The 15,341-nt window shown below is 39.5% G+C and overlaps 1 protein-coding gene across 1 annotated transcript in view; it reads left to right on the top strand.

Moving 5' to 3' along the window:
- LOC131840784 (spectrin alpha chain, non-erythrocytic 1) overlaps nucleotides 1-15,341 on the top strand; it is a 119,132-nt gene that overhangs the window by 82,504 nt on the left and 21,287 nt on the right. The window contains exons 58-70 of the mRNA XM_059188983.1: nucleotides 62-174; nucleotides 1,240-1,313; nucleotides 3,132-3,258; nucleotides 4,852-5,026; nucleotides 6,308-6,409; nucleotides 8,118-8,228; nucleotides 8,765-8,939; nucleotides 9,413-9,601; nucleotides 10,625-10,752; nucleotides 11,335-11,474; nucleotides 12,003-12,151; nucleotides 13,194-13,411; nucleotides 14,722-14,883. Of these exons, the coding sequence (XP_059044966.1) occupies nucleotides 62-174; nucleotides 1,240-1,313; nucleotides 3,132-3,258; nucleotides 4,852-5,026; nucleotides 6,308-6,409; nucleotides 8,118-8,228; nucleotides 8,765-8,939; nucleotides 9,413-9,601; nucleotides 10,625-10,752; nucleotides 11,335-11,474; nucleotides 12,003-12,151; nucleotides 13,194-13,411; nucleotides 14,722-14,883 (1,863 nt within the window). The remainder of the gene's footprint in view (nucleotides 1-61; nucleotides 175-1,239; nucleotides 1,314-3,131; nucleotides 3,259-4,851; nucleotides 5,027-6,307; nucleotides 6,410-8,117; nucleotides 8,229-8,764; nucleotides 8,940-9,412; nucleotides 9,602-10,624; nucleotides 10,753-11,334; nucleotides 11,475-12,002; nucleotides 12,152-13,193; nucleotides 13,412-14,721; nucleotides 14,884-15,341) is intronic.

Here is a 15,341-nt window from a genome sequence, read left to right as displayed (position 1 = left end):
ATAAGTGTGATACAGACGAGGGGGAGCTAGTAGTAATATAAAGTAAAAACATTATCTGCAGAGAATTATCGAACCTACAAAGTAAAATCCAGAAGCATGCGGCTTTTGAGGCTGAGCTGGCGGCCAGCGAGGGACGCATCAATGACGTCACCAACAACGGCGAAGACCTTTGCAGTAAGTAATTTGTATAATCCGTCATACTCGTGAACTGACGCTGGCGTTCGGGTTACGGCCACTGGCCATATATTACATTATTTACTTTTCTAAAAATCGAATAGCATATGCTGGTGGTCACTCTATTCTCCCAAATTAGAACTGAAATGAATTTGTATTATTGTAAACATGTACAACATTTATTTAAAAAGAATACGAGCTGAGTTTCTCGTCAGTTCTTCTCATCTCGAAATCATTCCGAACTGACGGTAGATTTGACATATCATAAGGGTCAGTAATAGACCTACATGAATAAAGATATTTTGAATTTGAATTTGAATTTGTCTGTCTCAAATACATGTTACTCTGTCAGTCGGTAGAGTTCTTATTATATGTATAATTTTTATATATATTTTTTTATATCATCTTCTGTCAGTGATATATAGTTTACTGAACTACCCATATACTATTTTATACATTTACTAACTGACACCGCAAATGTTGTTTGTTTGTTTGTAATACTTTATTGTACTATAATATTGTGGAATGAACTACTTGCCGAGGTTTTCTCGAGAGACTACAGCATGGGGGTTTTCAAGAAGGGTATATTAAGGTTTCTTAAGGGTCGGCAACGCGTATGTGACACCCCTGGTGTTTCAGGCGTATGGGCCGTATGCTTGTTTGCCACCTAAGTGGTATAATAAAAAAAATATAAATAAAAGGACACAATTGACTTAGAAAAAACCATGCGTACAATGGCGGACTTATCCCAGAAGAGGGATTTCTTCCAGTCAACCTTTGAGTTGTTTTGCCATATAAATCAAAATCGCTATTAAAAATAGGGGTTGATGGAAATGTTGAAGGATGAAAATTTAGAGTTTTATATTTATTTTATATAAAAAAACGTTATTTTTCATACCCCTTATCACTAAAGGGTATGAAAAATAGATAGCCGATTGTCAGACCTACTGAATATGTATATAAAATTTCATAAAAATCGATCAAGACGTTTCAGAGGAGTATGAGTACGAGTATAACATTGTGACACGAGAATTTTATATATAAGATATATAATTGTATTTTCAGCCAAAGGACATTATGCAGGGGAAGAATTGTTGCGCCACGTCGACGACTTGGAGAAACTGTGGCGAGAACTACTAGTGAGTTATGACTTTTAGTATTTTTTTTTTATTGGATTGTTTGGGCTATTGTCAGATGTGTAGCACCTGTAGCACTGCGACCTACATAGATCTATTGTGCTCGCCCTTTTCAGAGTTTGCTTCCTAGACCCGTCAGGGACAAGAATTGAAGGATATTCTTAGGAGCGATGGTTTTTATCTCCTCGGGAAAGAGTGTAAACTTTCCAAAGGAGATATTTCGTTTATGCACGAGTGGGCTACAAGCACATAGGATGTGAAGCGGCGTTTCCTCTTCAGTTTGGTAGACTCTGCAGATACTTGTCGTGTATATACCTAGTTTAGCCATATGCTTGTTTAATTTGCAGTGTCCTGTGAGGGCCCTAGTCATCATGCATATGTTGTTTTTACTCAATAGCAGTAGTCTATTGGAGTATTTGTTCGAGAAGCCCGATATTAGGTCTTATGAATGTTTTAATCCTGGCATTTCTTGCCAGTGCTTCTCGTTTGGTTATTAATTTAAGATGTCCCAGTTTTAGGCAACGAGGCACACCACAGAAGGGTTCGGGGCCCAGTTGGACGGTTTTTGCCCCTAACTTTGCCAGATGGTCGGCATTCTCATTGCCTTCAATATTTGAATGCCCGGGGACCCATCTCAGTATAATATTATTTCTGCTTCCTACTTATTTATTAGAGAGATGACTTGCTCTTATTTATGATCTCCGATCGATCCTTCGTCCAATTCAAACGAGGATCGAAATTACGACGGCCTGACCCGTTGTTTGAGATCGCATATAGTCCTTTACTTTATTTAAAAAAAAAATTTTAAAATTTCAAATTTCGACCGAAGATCTATGTTATTTTATATACAATTTTGCAGTCCTTCTCGAACATTCCGTGGCGTCACTATTAAAATCAACGTACAATACAATCTAAATATTCTTTTTATTTCACAATAAAACAAATCAACCACTGCAATATTCCTACAGCAAACACCCGTTGTTACCTTTCGCAGTGCTTTCAGACTAAACTCAAAGAAAAAGTTGCTATTTCAATGTTTTTATTAAAACTATTTGAAGCACAGATTCTATATAACTCATATGTTTAACTAGCTTTCGCCCGCGGCAATGCTCGCGTAGTAGTAAGTATTATTATTAATTAGGTGTAGTTTTTGCGGCTTTACTTTTGTTTAGCGTGTGTAAAAAATTAGGGACTACAAAATGTAAGGAGATTTATACAAACTTTCATCCCCTATTTTATCTCCTTAGGGGTGGAATTTATCAAAATCTTAGGGGATGCCTACGTCATAGTAGCTTAATACATGCAAAGTCTCAGCCCGATCGGTTTAATATTGACAAAGTTTCATACAAACTTTCATCCCCTATTTTATCCCCTTGGGGGTAGAATTAATAAAAATAAAATCCTTTCTTAGCGGATGCCTACGTCATAACATCTACCTGCATGCATATTTCAGCCCGATCCGTCCAGTGGTTTGGGCTGTGCGTTGATAGATCACTATGTCAGTCACCTTTGAGTTATATATATTTAGATTGCAGAAAGTTTTATTTTTTAGTTATTGTTTTACTTAACAATTGTTGCTGTTGTAGGTAGCATCAAAACTCAAGAAAACAATTGTTATTGTTTCGACTTGTAAATGTAAACTTACAAGGATTATTTAAAAGAGCAACACACAAGTTTCTTGCTCGTTCTTCTTGTGATGAGACAGCTTTCCGAACGAGTGGTAGATAAAAAACAAATTGTTATGACTATTCAAAAGTGCTTAAATTAAGTTTATTTGAATAAATGATTTTCTATTCTATTCTATTCTATATTCTGTTGTAGGTAGCATCAAAACTCAAGAATGAACGACTCCAAGAGGCGTACCAGGCGCGCGTGTACTTACGTGGCTTGGATGACTTCACCACGTGGCTGGACGATGTCGAATCACAACTCCTCAGTGAAGATCACGGTGAGTGAGATACAATATTGTTTGTATTTGGAAAGCTGGAATTGATTCATGAAAGTTACTTTGTCTATACATCTGTGGGGGTTGTTGAGCTGTATGAATGATGTATGATCTGATTACATTAATAATGAGTGCGTAGCGACTTCTATGTTGATTATCGCATGCCTCTTACTTGTAATAGCTAAATGGGTTTTTTCTAGCTATTACCAGAAATGAAAACGTATTTTATATTCTAATACTTTATTTGTACGTCTTAACACAACTGTGGCCAAGACAAGAATGAATAATTATCTCTAAATATCGTTTACAGATCAGTTTTGTACCCTCACTATTTTTATAAAAATTATGAAACTAACTCGGTCGATATCAATAACATTACTTCTATTTATAATTAAACAATTCATTATTAATCGGCATATAAGATCATGTCAACATTCAATTATTATAAATATATCTGCTATGCAACTCTGTATATTTATTATCGTAACTATTATAATCTAACACTTGTTATACTGTAATTATTTATATAAAAAAAACATCTATTAAAAAGAGCAACACACAAGTTTCTTACTCATTCTTCTTGTGATGAGTCTGCGTTCCGAATGAGTGGTAGAATCAAAATATGACTATTCAAAAGTGCTTGTAATGAGTTTATTTGAATAAAGATTATTTCTATTTCTATTTCTATTTCTATGCGGTGTGCCGTATGTGGGGTCGGTAGTAATTATAATGTAAATAAAATAGACCCTCAGCAAATGATAAAATGTATATTAAAGAAAATTATATAAATCGATACTAGAAAATATTATTACAATTATAGTTGTATGTGGCGAGTGACGGATGACGTGAGAATATTTTATAGATGAAAATATGGAACGTGTCTGTCTTGTCTGTAAGCGGCCAGTTGTCATGAAAAGAGGTAATGATGTGAAATGATTATAATACAAATATATACAGTACACATACGTATATGGATATGAAGGCTGAGTAGCCTATACATCTATACCATCATTTTCATTGCCTTGCCTTTATCCCATTATTTGTGGTCGGCGCAGTATGTCATTCTCTTCCACTGCTCTCTATCGGTCGTCATATCTAAACATACTCTTCTTTTATTCATATCATCTTTCACACAATCCATCCATCTTTTCTTAGGGCGTCCCCTCCCTTTACATCCACACTATACATATAAATAAAACTGGAGTGTCTGTTTGTAATATTGAAATAACCGTTTTTTACTACATGCATATGAATATAAATATGGTACATGTACCAAAATAACATTTTTTTTCTGTCTGTCTTTGAATGTAGGTAGTCTAAGTTACTCCTTTTTAACTCAGCTACCTGCCAATAAAACTCCCGTCAAAATCGGTCCACCCATTTAAGAGATTAGCCGGAACAATCAGACAGACAGACAAAAATTGTAAAAAATTATTTTGGTGTATATACCGTGTTTATATTCATATACATGTAGTAAAAAACGGTTATTTCAATATTACAAACAGACACTCCAATTTTATTTATATGTAGGCGACAGTACTCTCTTAAATATATTTTTTCTACTTTTTTTTTAATTACAAACACGTCAAAATCCAGGCAAAGACCTAGCGTCGGTGACGGCGCTGCTGAAGAGACACAGCAGACTGGAGCAGCAGGTGTCCAGCAAGAGCGACGTCGCCACGCAGCTGGCTGACAACGCGCGCCAGCTCGCAGACAGCAAGCACTTCATGGCCGACGAGATACTGGAGAAGGCAGACGACGCTGTCAAACGGTGAGTTCGTAATGTCAACTAATAATTGTTTGGGAAACTACTCTGCTACCAAAATGTTAGGGAATTTACTATGTATAGGTAAAAATAGGGAGGGGCGTCAGTCTAAATACCTTTATGGTTCTGCGGATTTCTTGGGCTTCAGGGTCTCGAAGATATCTTCGCTAGCTTTCCAGTTTCACAGTAGGTTTAACACAGTTCTAATTTATTTTAATTCACAACACAATGCGCGCGCGTCATGGCCGCCGTACAGTCGGTTCAGTACTAGGTAAGGGAGGGGAAGGCAAAGCGCGGGAACAGAAACTAACGGGCTCTAATATAATAATCTGTGCTTACGATGGTATAGGGTAGATTTTGAACAATAATAATAACCCAGGACAATTCGTAAAGCTCAATTTACACTCAGCCCGAGTGGGCAGGGAAGTGAGCAGCGCGAGAGTGTAAACACGATACTTCCCATGCCATTGGCGCTGCCACTCGCGCTGCCTGACGCATCCTCGATTGTCGGTTTTTCGTGCGCGAGCCAAAGGACTGGCAGCGCGAGTGGCAGCGGAAGCGGCTGAATGTAAACGTAGCATAAGGGATTATAAGCAACGCGCACGTGATAACCCATGGTGTCTGTGGCGTCTACGGTAACCCTTTACCATCAGGTGGGCCGTATGCGTGATTGCCACTACGGTGTCTTAGACGTCTACAGGCTACGGTAACCGTTTACAATGGGCCGTATCATCAGCGCCATTTAGTCTCAAATTAAGCAATGGTTGCGTTATGGGTACTAGACTGCTGGTAGAAGGAGTTTATGAACGTAATATACATAGAAAACATCCAGACCGATACAAACAATCATACTCATGAATACATATATTTGTAACTTGCGAGGAATCGAATCCGCGACCATCGATAAAGCTAGACCGCTAGACGACCGAGTCTTTCGTGCACATGTCGCTAGCAAAACTAGGAATAGAAGGAGATCTTCTCACCTATACATTCTTCTCTGGAATATCTACCTTACTCCTATAACTTTAAATTTGATTTTTCAACATTCTACTGGCAATTTAGACATATATACATTTTGGAATATGAACCTAATTGTATAAAACTTAAGGTCGATTTTTAAATATACTATTATTATAAATTTTAGAATATCTACCTTATTGCTGTAATTTTTCCACATTTAACTTACAAATATAGATATTTTGGAATATGAAACTTATTTTATTAACTTTAAAGTCGATTTTTATTTTTTAATAGAGTTTAATATATGTATATATATATATATTGCAGGTACCGTCAACTGCAAGAACCGATGCAGAACAGAAGAGACAACCTCGAGGATGCCGCTCTCCTGCACCGCTGGGAGAGAGACGCGGACGAGGAGATGACATGGTAAATACACTCTTATGTAGTACACATACTGCTCAATTTGCCATGGCTTGTATTATGTAAGTAATGGACAACAATCTATCTGATGGTAAGTGGTAACCGTCGTATATATACATGAACACAGGGGCGGATCTACCTAAGGGCTTTTTGGGCTGCAGCCCAGGGCCCCGATGATACAAAGGACTCCCAGTCCCCACTGAAACGATATTTAGAATATAAAAAATATATAGAATGTTAAAAAACCTATATCATAAGGTTGGCAACCCTGAGATCAATCAACCCATGCAAGTGCGCGTCTATCGAAAGGAACGGGTAATTTCTGGTCGCTTGTTTTTGGTCGGTGTATTTTTTTAGTTGAGTAATATAATTAAGTAGGACCCTAAGTAGATTTAGCCCAGGGCCCCACAAATTCATGGCCCGCCCCTGCATGATCAGCAATACAGAGATCAGGATATCATGACACATCTATAGCACACCTAAAGAGTGGTCATTCGTGACGACTAAGATCTCATCCGTACTATGTAGATATGCTACTATTAATTCACGCTCCAAACCTTCTATGAATTCATGTTGTCCTAGTACTTTCTCTGTACTATATGATACCTGCAACGAATGTTAATAAAGATCCCACCTACCTGATGGTAAGTGGTAACTGTCACCTATATACGTGAACAGCACCACGGACATTACGTTATCACGTGACGTCTATATCACACCTAAAGAGTTTTCATTCGTGACAACTAAGATCTCATCCGTACTATGTAAATATACTAATATTAATTCACGCTCCGAACCTTCTATGAATTCATGTTGTCCTGGTACTTTCGCTGTAGTATCGCTGTATCACACTTCACTTGTTTCAATGGGAATGGTAATAAAGCTGTTCCACCTGATGGTAAGTGGTAACCGTCGTCTAACATACATAAACACAGTATCACGGACATCACGTTATCATGTGATACTCGTAGTACTCATATGGTATTCCCTTTTCCAAGTTCTAATGATGCCACGCTTTGTCCCCTTTAATTTCATTATCGTATTGCTTTAGACTATCTAGTAGTTCATGTTGTCCTGGTACTTTGACTGTAGTAGCACAGTACACTACCTGCATGATGGTAAGTGGTAACCGTCGTCATTACAGAGGACTAAGATGTCATGCCTCTTATCCTGTAATTGCACTATTATATTTTATGATTCACACTATCTAGTAGTTCATGTTGTCCTGGTACTTTGACTGTAGTATCGCAGTACATTTCCTACTACACAATACGCTTACCTGCATGATGGTAAGTGGTAACCGTCGTCATTACAGAGGACTAAGATGTCATGCCTCTTATCCTGTAATTTCACTATAACATTTTGTGCTTCAGACTATCTAGTAGTTCATGTTGTCCTGGTACTATGACTGCAGTATCGCAGTATATTTTCTATTTTGTACAACGAAGATGGTACCACTTACCATCAAACATCCTGCCCTGTAAGTGGTCACCGTCGTCTATATACATGAACAGTACTACATCACGTTATCATGTTACGTACATATTATTCACATTTTGCTTTCGTTCCCTGCAATTTCACTATTGTGTTACTTCAGACTCTCTAGTAGTTCATGTTGTCCTGGTACTGGACTGTAGTATCGTAGTATTAAAAAAAAGACTATTAAAAACACTACTTATATTGAGTTTAGTTGAATAAAGATTATTTCCGGCAGGTTACGCGAGCGTGCAGCTGCTGCTGGGTCCTCAGAACTTGGCGCCACCCTGGCCGATGCTCAGGGTCTGCTGAAGAAGCACCTAGCACTCGAAGCGGAGATTATTGCCAGGTAATAATTATTCGATTAATTCTATTTCGAACTAGCTGTTCCCGCGACTACGTCCGCGTGGAATTTAACTTTATTTTTCTAAAATAAAAGTAGCCTAAGTTACTCCTTATTACATCAGCTACCTGCCAATAAAAGTCCCGTCAAAATCGGTCCAGCCATTTCAGAGATTAGCCGGAACAAACAGACAGACAGATGAAAATTGTAAAAAATGTTATTTTGGTGTTACATACACCAAAATAACATTTTTTACAATTTTCATTTCTTTTCATCTGTTTTTATATTCATATGCATGTAGTAAAAAACGGTTATTTCAATATTACAAACAGACACTCCAGTTTTATTTATATGTATAGATAATTAACGATCTGCTCAAGATCGCTGGAAGTTTCTTGCTCGTACTTCTTGTGATGGGACAGCTTTCCGAAAGAGCGGTAGATAAAAAACAAATTGTTATGACTATTCAAAAGTGCTTAAATTAAGTTTATTTGAATAAATGATTTTCTATTCTATATTATTTGGTATGTTTCGTGGTGTAGGGAACCAACAATCAGCGGATTGATCGGACGAGCCAACCAGCTGTCTCGGCGCGGTCACTTCGCTGCTGCAGAGCTGGACGGCCGCGCTCGAGAGCTGGCTGCAGCGCTGCGCTCGCTGGTGGACGCGGCCGCCGTCAGGACCACCAGGCTGCGCGAGCGCTGCGACCTGCTGCAGGTATGTCATCAAGCAACGACTGCAGCGCTGGACGGCCGCGCTCGGGAGCTGGCTGCAGCGCTGTGACCTGCCCTAGGTATGTCATCACGCAGCGGCTACAGCGCTGGATTGCCGCACTCGAGAGCTGACTGCAGCGCTGCGAACTGCTTCATGTATATGGGCACGCAGCGGCTGCGGCGTTGCACGACAGCGCTCGACACTTATCTGCAGCTATATTCATTCAAATTCAAATTCAAAATATCTTTATTTATGTAGGTCTATTACAAACTCTTATGATAATCATTATAGATGGTAGAAAGTCCCTAAATTTAAAAAGAAATAAAAATTATATACTTGATTGTGATTTCATTGTAGATTGATCGATCGATTGAACGATTTACTGATCGTTCGATCGATAGATTGTTTCATTTATTGATTGATTAAATCGATCGATCGATCGAATGATGTGGTATAACGAACGCGTCGCCCGGCAGCTGACGGGCGAGATGTCGGAGGCGGAGGCGTGGCTGGTGGAGCGGCGGCCGGCGCTGGTGTCTGCGGAGGTGGGCCGCGACGAGGACTCGGTGGCGTCGCTGTGGCGGCGGCTGGCCGCGCTGCAGCGGGAGCTCGCCGGGTTCGACGCCGTCTACGGCCGCCTGGACAAGGCCGCCACCGCGCTGCTGGTCAGTACCGCTACCGATCACCACTCGCCGCTATCCATTCTTCACTCACAATTCGCAATTCTTGACTCTTCATACTTGACTCACAACTCGCAATTCTTCACTCGTCACTCGCTTCTCGCAATTATTGACTCTTCATACTTCACTCACAACTCGCAATTCTTCACTCGTCACTCACAGCTCACAACACTTCACTCATCACTCACCACTACTCAATCTTCATATTTCACTCAACACATACTGCTCACTAGCGTCGTCTTCTATCACTTTATAGTAACAGAAGACAATTTCTATTCAATAGTTCTTAAAATTAGCTTCTGTTAATCTTAGACTATTTTTTAGCCAAAATACACTTTATACAAAGTGGTCTGCGTGACCTGTTTTGACATCACGACAGACAAAGACTGTTTTTTATCTATTTATCTAAAAAAGTAAATGAAAGCGTGTGTGGTGTAGGTGAAATTAGAGAGAACTCGTAATAAACAACTCGAGAAATAACTGAAATGAAATTTTCCGATCATTTCATATCATATAATTTTCACTCGTCACAAATGTGACATTTTCATAAAAAATATAATTTGCACATTTTAACCCACTCAACACTTCCTATGCCACGCTCTATTGGGTTGACTGGAAGAGATCTCTTTTAGAGATAAGTCCTCCTTTGTTAACATTAGCTGTAATTAATTTACTTATAAATGTATTTAAGTGCAATAAAGAATATTTAAAAAATGTTTCAATATTGATTTGAGGTCGTTAAAATTTATTTTTTCTCATATTCATCTGGTTATGTTATCATTAAAATGATTATGCGTTCGTTCTATAAGTCCTTCCGCGGCTTTGAAGTGCCATTTCTACTCGCCCCCTATGATTCGGTGATGCTTTCAAACCTAACTGTGGCCAAAAAAGAAATTATTCCAGGTAACTCTAGTTACCTTAATTGCAACTCGAGTTATCTGGAATAAACTTTTGTTTTTGTTTTTTGTTTTTATTTTGTCGAACAAATCTAATTGTTTTTATGTTCAGGAGCGGAACACACCAGATAAAGAGGTGATCAGCGAGCGTCTGGCCGAGCTGAAGAACAGGTACGAGGAGATGAAGCTCCTCTCAGCCAAGCGTCAGCAGCGACTGCAGCAGAGCCTCAAGTACTTCAAGTGAGTCAGTTTCTTGAAGTAATTATTGAAAGACTTTGTATAAAGTCAAAACGACTTCTTACACTTTTTTACATAGTATAAAACAAAATCGCTGTCGCTCTCTGTCTGTCCCTATCTATGCTTAATTCTTTAAAACTACGCGACGGATTTTGAAGTGCTTTTTTTAACACTTAGAGTGATTCACGAGGAAAGTTTATATGTATAATACATGTACACCCGTGCGAACAGGGTGGGTAGCTAGTATCAAATAAAACTCTGTTGTATAAAGGGACCTTGAAGTCCCAACTGCAGAATGTTTAAATTAACTTTATTTACATTACTAATATTATTTATTTTTACATTTGTACAAAAATAATATAGTATTTTTTATTTATTTAGGTCTTAGTAATGTTATAAACGCAAATATTTATGAGTGTGAATGGATATATTCTTCTAGAATCACTATCTATTAAAAAAACCGCTTTAAAATCCGTTGCGTAGATTTATAGATTTAAGCATACATAGGGACAGACAGACAGCGACAGTGACTTTGTTTTATACTATGTAATAATCATGAATAATAATACTTGTGTGTTTGTACAGGTTCGTGCAGGAGTGCGAGGAGGTGCACGAGTGGATCGGCGAGCAGATGGCGGTGGCTGCCAGCGAGGACTACGGCCTCGACGTGGAGCACGTGGAGACACTGCAGCAGGCCTTTGACAACTTCTACGCGCAGCTACAAGGTTAGCGATCTTTATATAATCTATACCAGTGGTTCCCAAAGTGGTCTATATCGACCCCCAGGGGTCTATGACAAACTGCAAGGGGTCTACAACAGCGGTCATCTTGTTGTTTTCACTTTATGTTTTTAACACTAAACTTTACAGTTAGAAATTTACAAACAATCAATACCAGGTAAGAATGGGGGGTCTACCGAAAACCGAAAAATATGGCAAGGGGTCTACGACACAGAAAAGTTTTGGAACCTCTGGTCTATACTATCGAACCTACTTGTATTCACATGCTTCGACTTAAAAATGTAAAGTAACAACGTTGTTTAGCCTTAAAATAAAAAAACAAAAATTTGGGGGTGAACTACCCCTAACATTTAGGGGGATGAAAAATAGATGTTGGCCGATTCTCAGACCTACTCAATACGCTCACAAAATTTCATGAGAATCGGTCAAGCCGTTTCGGTGGAGTATGGGAACGAAAACTGTGACACGAGAATTTTATATATAAGATATGTAATGTAATGATGTGATGTGCAGCGAGCGAGGGCCGCATCGAGGCGGTGTGCGAGGGGGGCGCGGCGCTGCTGGAGGAGAACGCCCCCGAGGGGGACCGCGTGCGGCAGCGGGTCGACGACCTCCGCGGACTCTGGGACGACCTCCGGGAACTCGCGCTCGCCCGCCAGGAGGTCAGTAACGCGTAGCTCAGTCTTTGGTCCTTCGGGCCGGATCGCAATTATCACTATGGAATTGTTTGATAAACTAGCCGTGTCTGTGGATTCAGAACCGTGAAATTTATAGCTTATGTTATTGTTATATTATTGTAAAGTTTCATTAAAATCCATTCAGCAGTTTTTGCCTGAAAACATCCATACATCCACACTCACAAACTTCCGAGTTTATATTACTAAGATATGTTTGATACTTGTTAAATTGGATGCTTTAGTTGACATTTTATCTATTATATTCGATTATACTTTAGATAAGAAGATATGACAATCTGGTCCTTCGAGCTGGATCATAATCATTACTAAGCACATTTAGATACGGAATGTGTTTACTATATATTTGATAGATATAGCTGAGGAGTGTAATAATTACCCATTTTTGATCAATCAGATAGTAAGTTGAAATATCAAGTTCTTGGTCCTTCGGGTCGGATTACAATAGTTATTATGATGTGTAAATACAAAATTTATTATTTAAACATAAGAAACACTGTAATCCGACCCGAAGGATCAAGAATTAATTATAGATCCATTTAATTAGACGAGCCGGAGAACAAGTAGATATAATCAAGTTACTACACATGATCCTTCGAGCCGGATCGTCACATCGTAGTAGATACGATCAATTTATGACACGTGATCCTTCGAACCGGATCGTCACATCGTAATAGATACGATCAACTTATGATACATGATCCTTCGAGCCGGATCGTCACATCGTAGTAGATACGATCAATTTATGACACGTGATCCTTCGAGCCGGATCGTTAAATCGTAATAGATTGAATCAACATACGATACGTGATCCTTCGAACCGGATCGTCACATCGTAATAGATACGATCAACTTATGATACATGATCCTTCGAGCCGGATCGTCACATCGTAGTCAATACCATCAACTTATACGTGATCCTTCGAGCCGGATCGTCATGTAGTAGATACGATCAACTTATGATACGTGATCCTTCGAGCCGGATCGTAACACGGTTGTTTTGTTGCAGGCGCTGGCGGGCGCACGCAGCGTACACAAGTTCGACCGCGCGGCGGAGGAGACGGCGGCGTGGGTCGCGGACAAGGAGGCGGCGTGGCGCGCCGACGGGCCCGCGCCGCTGCTGGCGCCGCGCGCGCTGCACGCGCACACGCGCCGCCTGCACGCGCTGCGGGCCGACCTCACCGCCATCGGCCGCGCGCACCAACACCTGCACCAGGAGGCCGCCAGGTACCGCCCCACGCGCACACGGACCCCACGCACACTCTACTGACACCTCGAGGACCCGACTGCCACCGTCTCGTATAATCCTTAGCTCGTTTTCTTTACACACTCTACCACCGTCTTGTATAATCCGTCCTTAGGTCTTTTTTTCACACACTTACTAAACAGGGACCCCAGGGTCCCAACGACCCACCGTCTTATGTAATCCATACATACTCGCTCTACTGAGACCTCGAGGTCCCACCTACCACTGTCCAATATAATCCTTAGCTCGTATTCTTTACACACTCACTCCACAGGGACCCCAGGGTCCCAACTACCCACCGTCTTGTGTAATCCACACATACTCGCTCTACTGAGACCTCGAGGTCTCACCTACCACTGTCCAATATAATCCTTAGCTCGTATTCTTTACACACTCACTCCACAGGGACCCCAAGGTCCCATACTATCACCGTCTTGTATAATTCTTCCTTTAACTCTTATTACTTATCCCACACACACTACTGAGACCTCGAGGTCCCAACTGTCCTATGTAATCCATTCTAAGCTCTTATTATTTACACGTATACATTCTTACTTAATTAAAAACATTGACATATATAATTTATAAATATTTCATTAATACGAAATTGACATACTCATATTATTTATTTATTTATTTATTTAATTCAGGCTACATGACCCATATTATAAATACCTTATAGACTAACATACATAAGAAATAATAATCAAATATGTAAAATAAAATTGTCTCTATGGTCACGGCACTGACGACGGCAATCTGCCACGGTAGCGCCGATAGACCACCCCCTTAGTCAATATTAAGTACGTACATTATAAATAATGTACGTACTTAATATTGACTAACGAATAATAACCAAAATTGACATCTGTTTGTCTGTTGCATGTCAGAAATGACAAAATATGTGAAACTAAAGACCTTAAAAACCACATATGTACTACATTTTAAGCAATAAATATTCATTTCATTTCATTTCACGCTTACTCTACAGGGACCCCAAGGTCCCAACTACCACCGTCCTGTACAACCCGTCCTTAGCAATTATTCTCTACACACTCACTCTACAGGGACCCCAAGGTCCCATATTATATATCTCTATAGCACACACAAGAAAACCATATTCATTCAATTATATTGGTCTATATATTCTGTAAGGCGAGGTATTGCACTGCGTGATCCTTCGAGCCGGATCGTAACTATGGTTATCCTACTGGAAATGAACCTATATGTGTATATTAAGTTATTAATACAATTAATATAAATTTTTATATACCTATTATCTCGATTTTAGATTGGGCGAGGCATACCCTGACGCTAAAGAGCATGTGACAGCAAAACTAGAGGATGTAACTGAAGCTATAGAGGCGCTGACACAGCGCGCAGACCAGGCCGGCCAGCAGCTGGAGCTGGCGGAACAGCTGCAGGCGTACTTCGGGACTTACCAGGAGTTGCTGTAAGTTTGTTATGGAATTAGTTCTTATGGGTAACTACGATCATTCGATCTGTATGCCTTTGGGGTTTCAACAGCTGTCGCTGTCTGTCAGTCCCTATGTATACTTAAATCTTTAAAACTACGCAACGGATTTTGAAGCGTTTTTTTTTAATATATAGAGTGATTCAAGAGGAAAGTTTATATGTATAATACATGTACACTCGTGCGAAGCCGGGGCGAGTACTTAGTAACTTATAAAGGATTATTTACGCTTAAAAAACAAAAGTCTTTTCTATTCTACCCAAAGGTTCTTTATTCTTTATTGTTCACACACATCTATACATATAAATAAAATTGTAGAGTCTGTTTGTCATATTGAAATAACCGTTTTTTACTACATGCATATGAAGATAAATACGGTACATACACCAAAATAATGTTTTTTACCATTTTTGCTTGTCTGTTTCTTCCCGCTAATC

Source organism: Achroia grisella, unplaced genomic scaffold (genome assembly GCF_030625045.1).
Source record: "Achroia grisella isolate CSIRO2021 unplaced genomic scaffold, CSIRO_AGI_Agris_v1 utg149, whole genome shotgun sequence".
Classification (NCBI taxonomy): domain Eukaryota; kingdom Metazoa; phylum Arthropoda; class Insecta; order Lepidoptera; family Pyralidae; genus Achroia; species Achroia grisella.
This window is presented reverse-complemented; position numbering and strand designations above follow the sequence as displayed.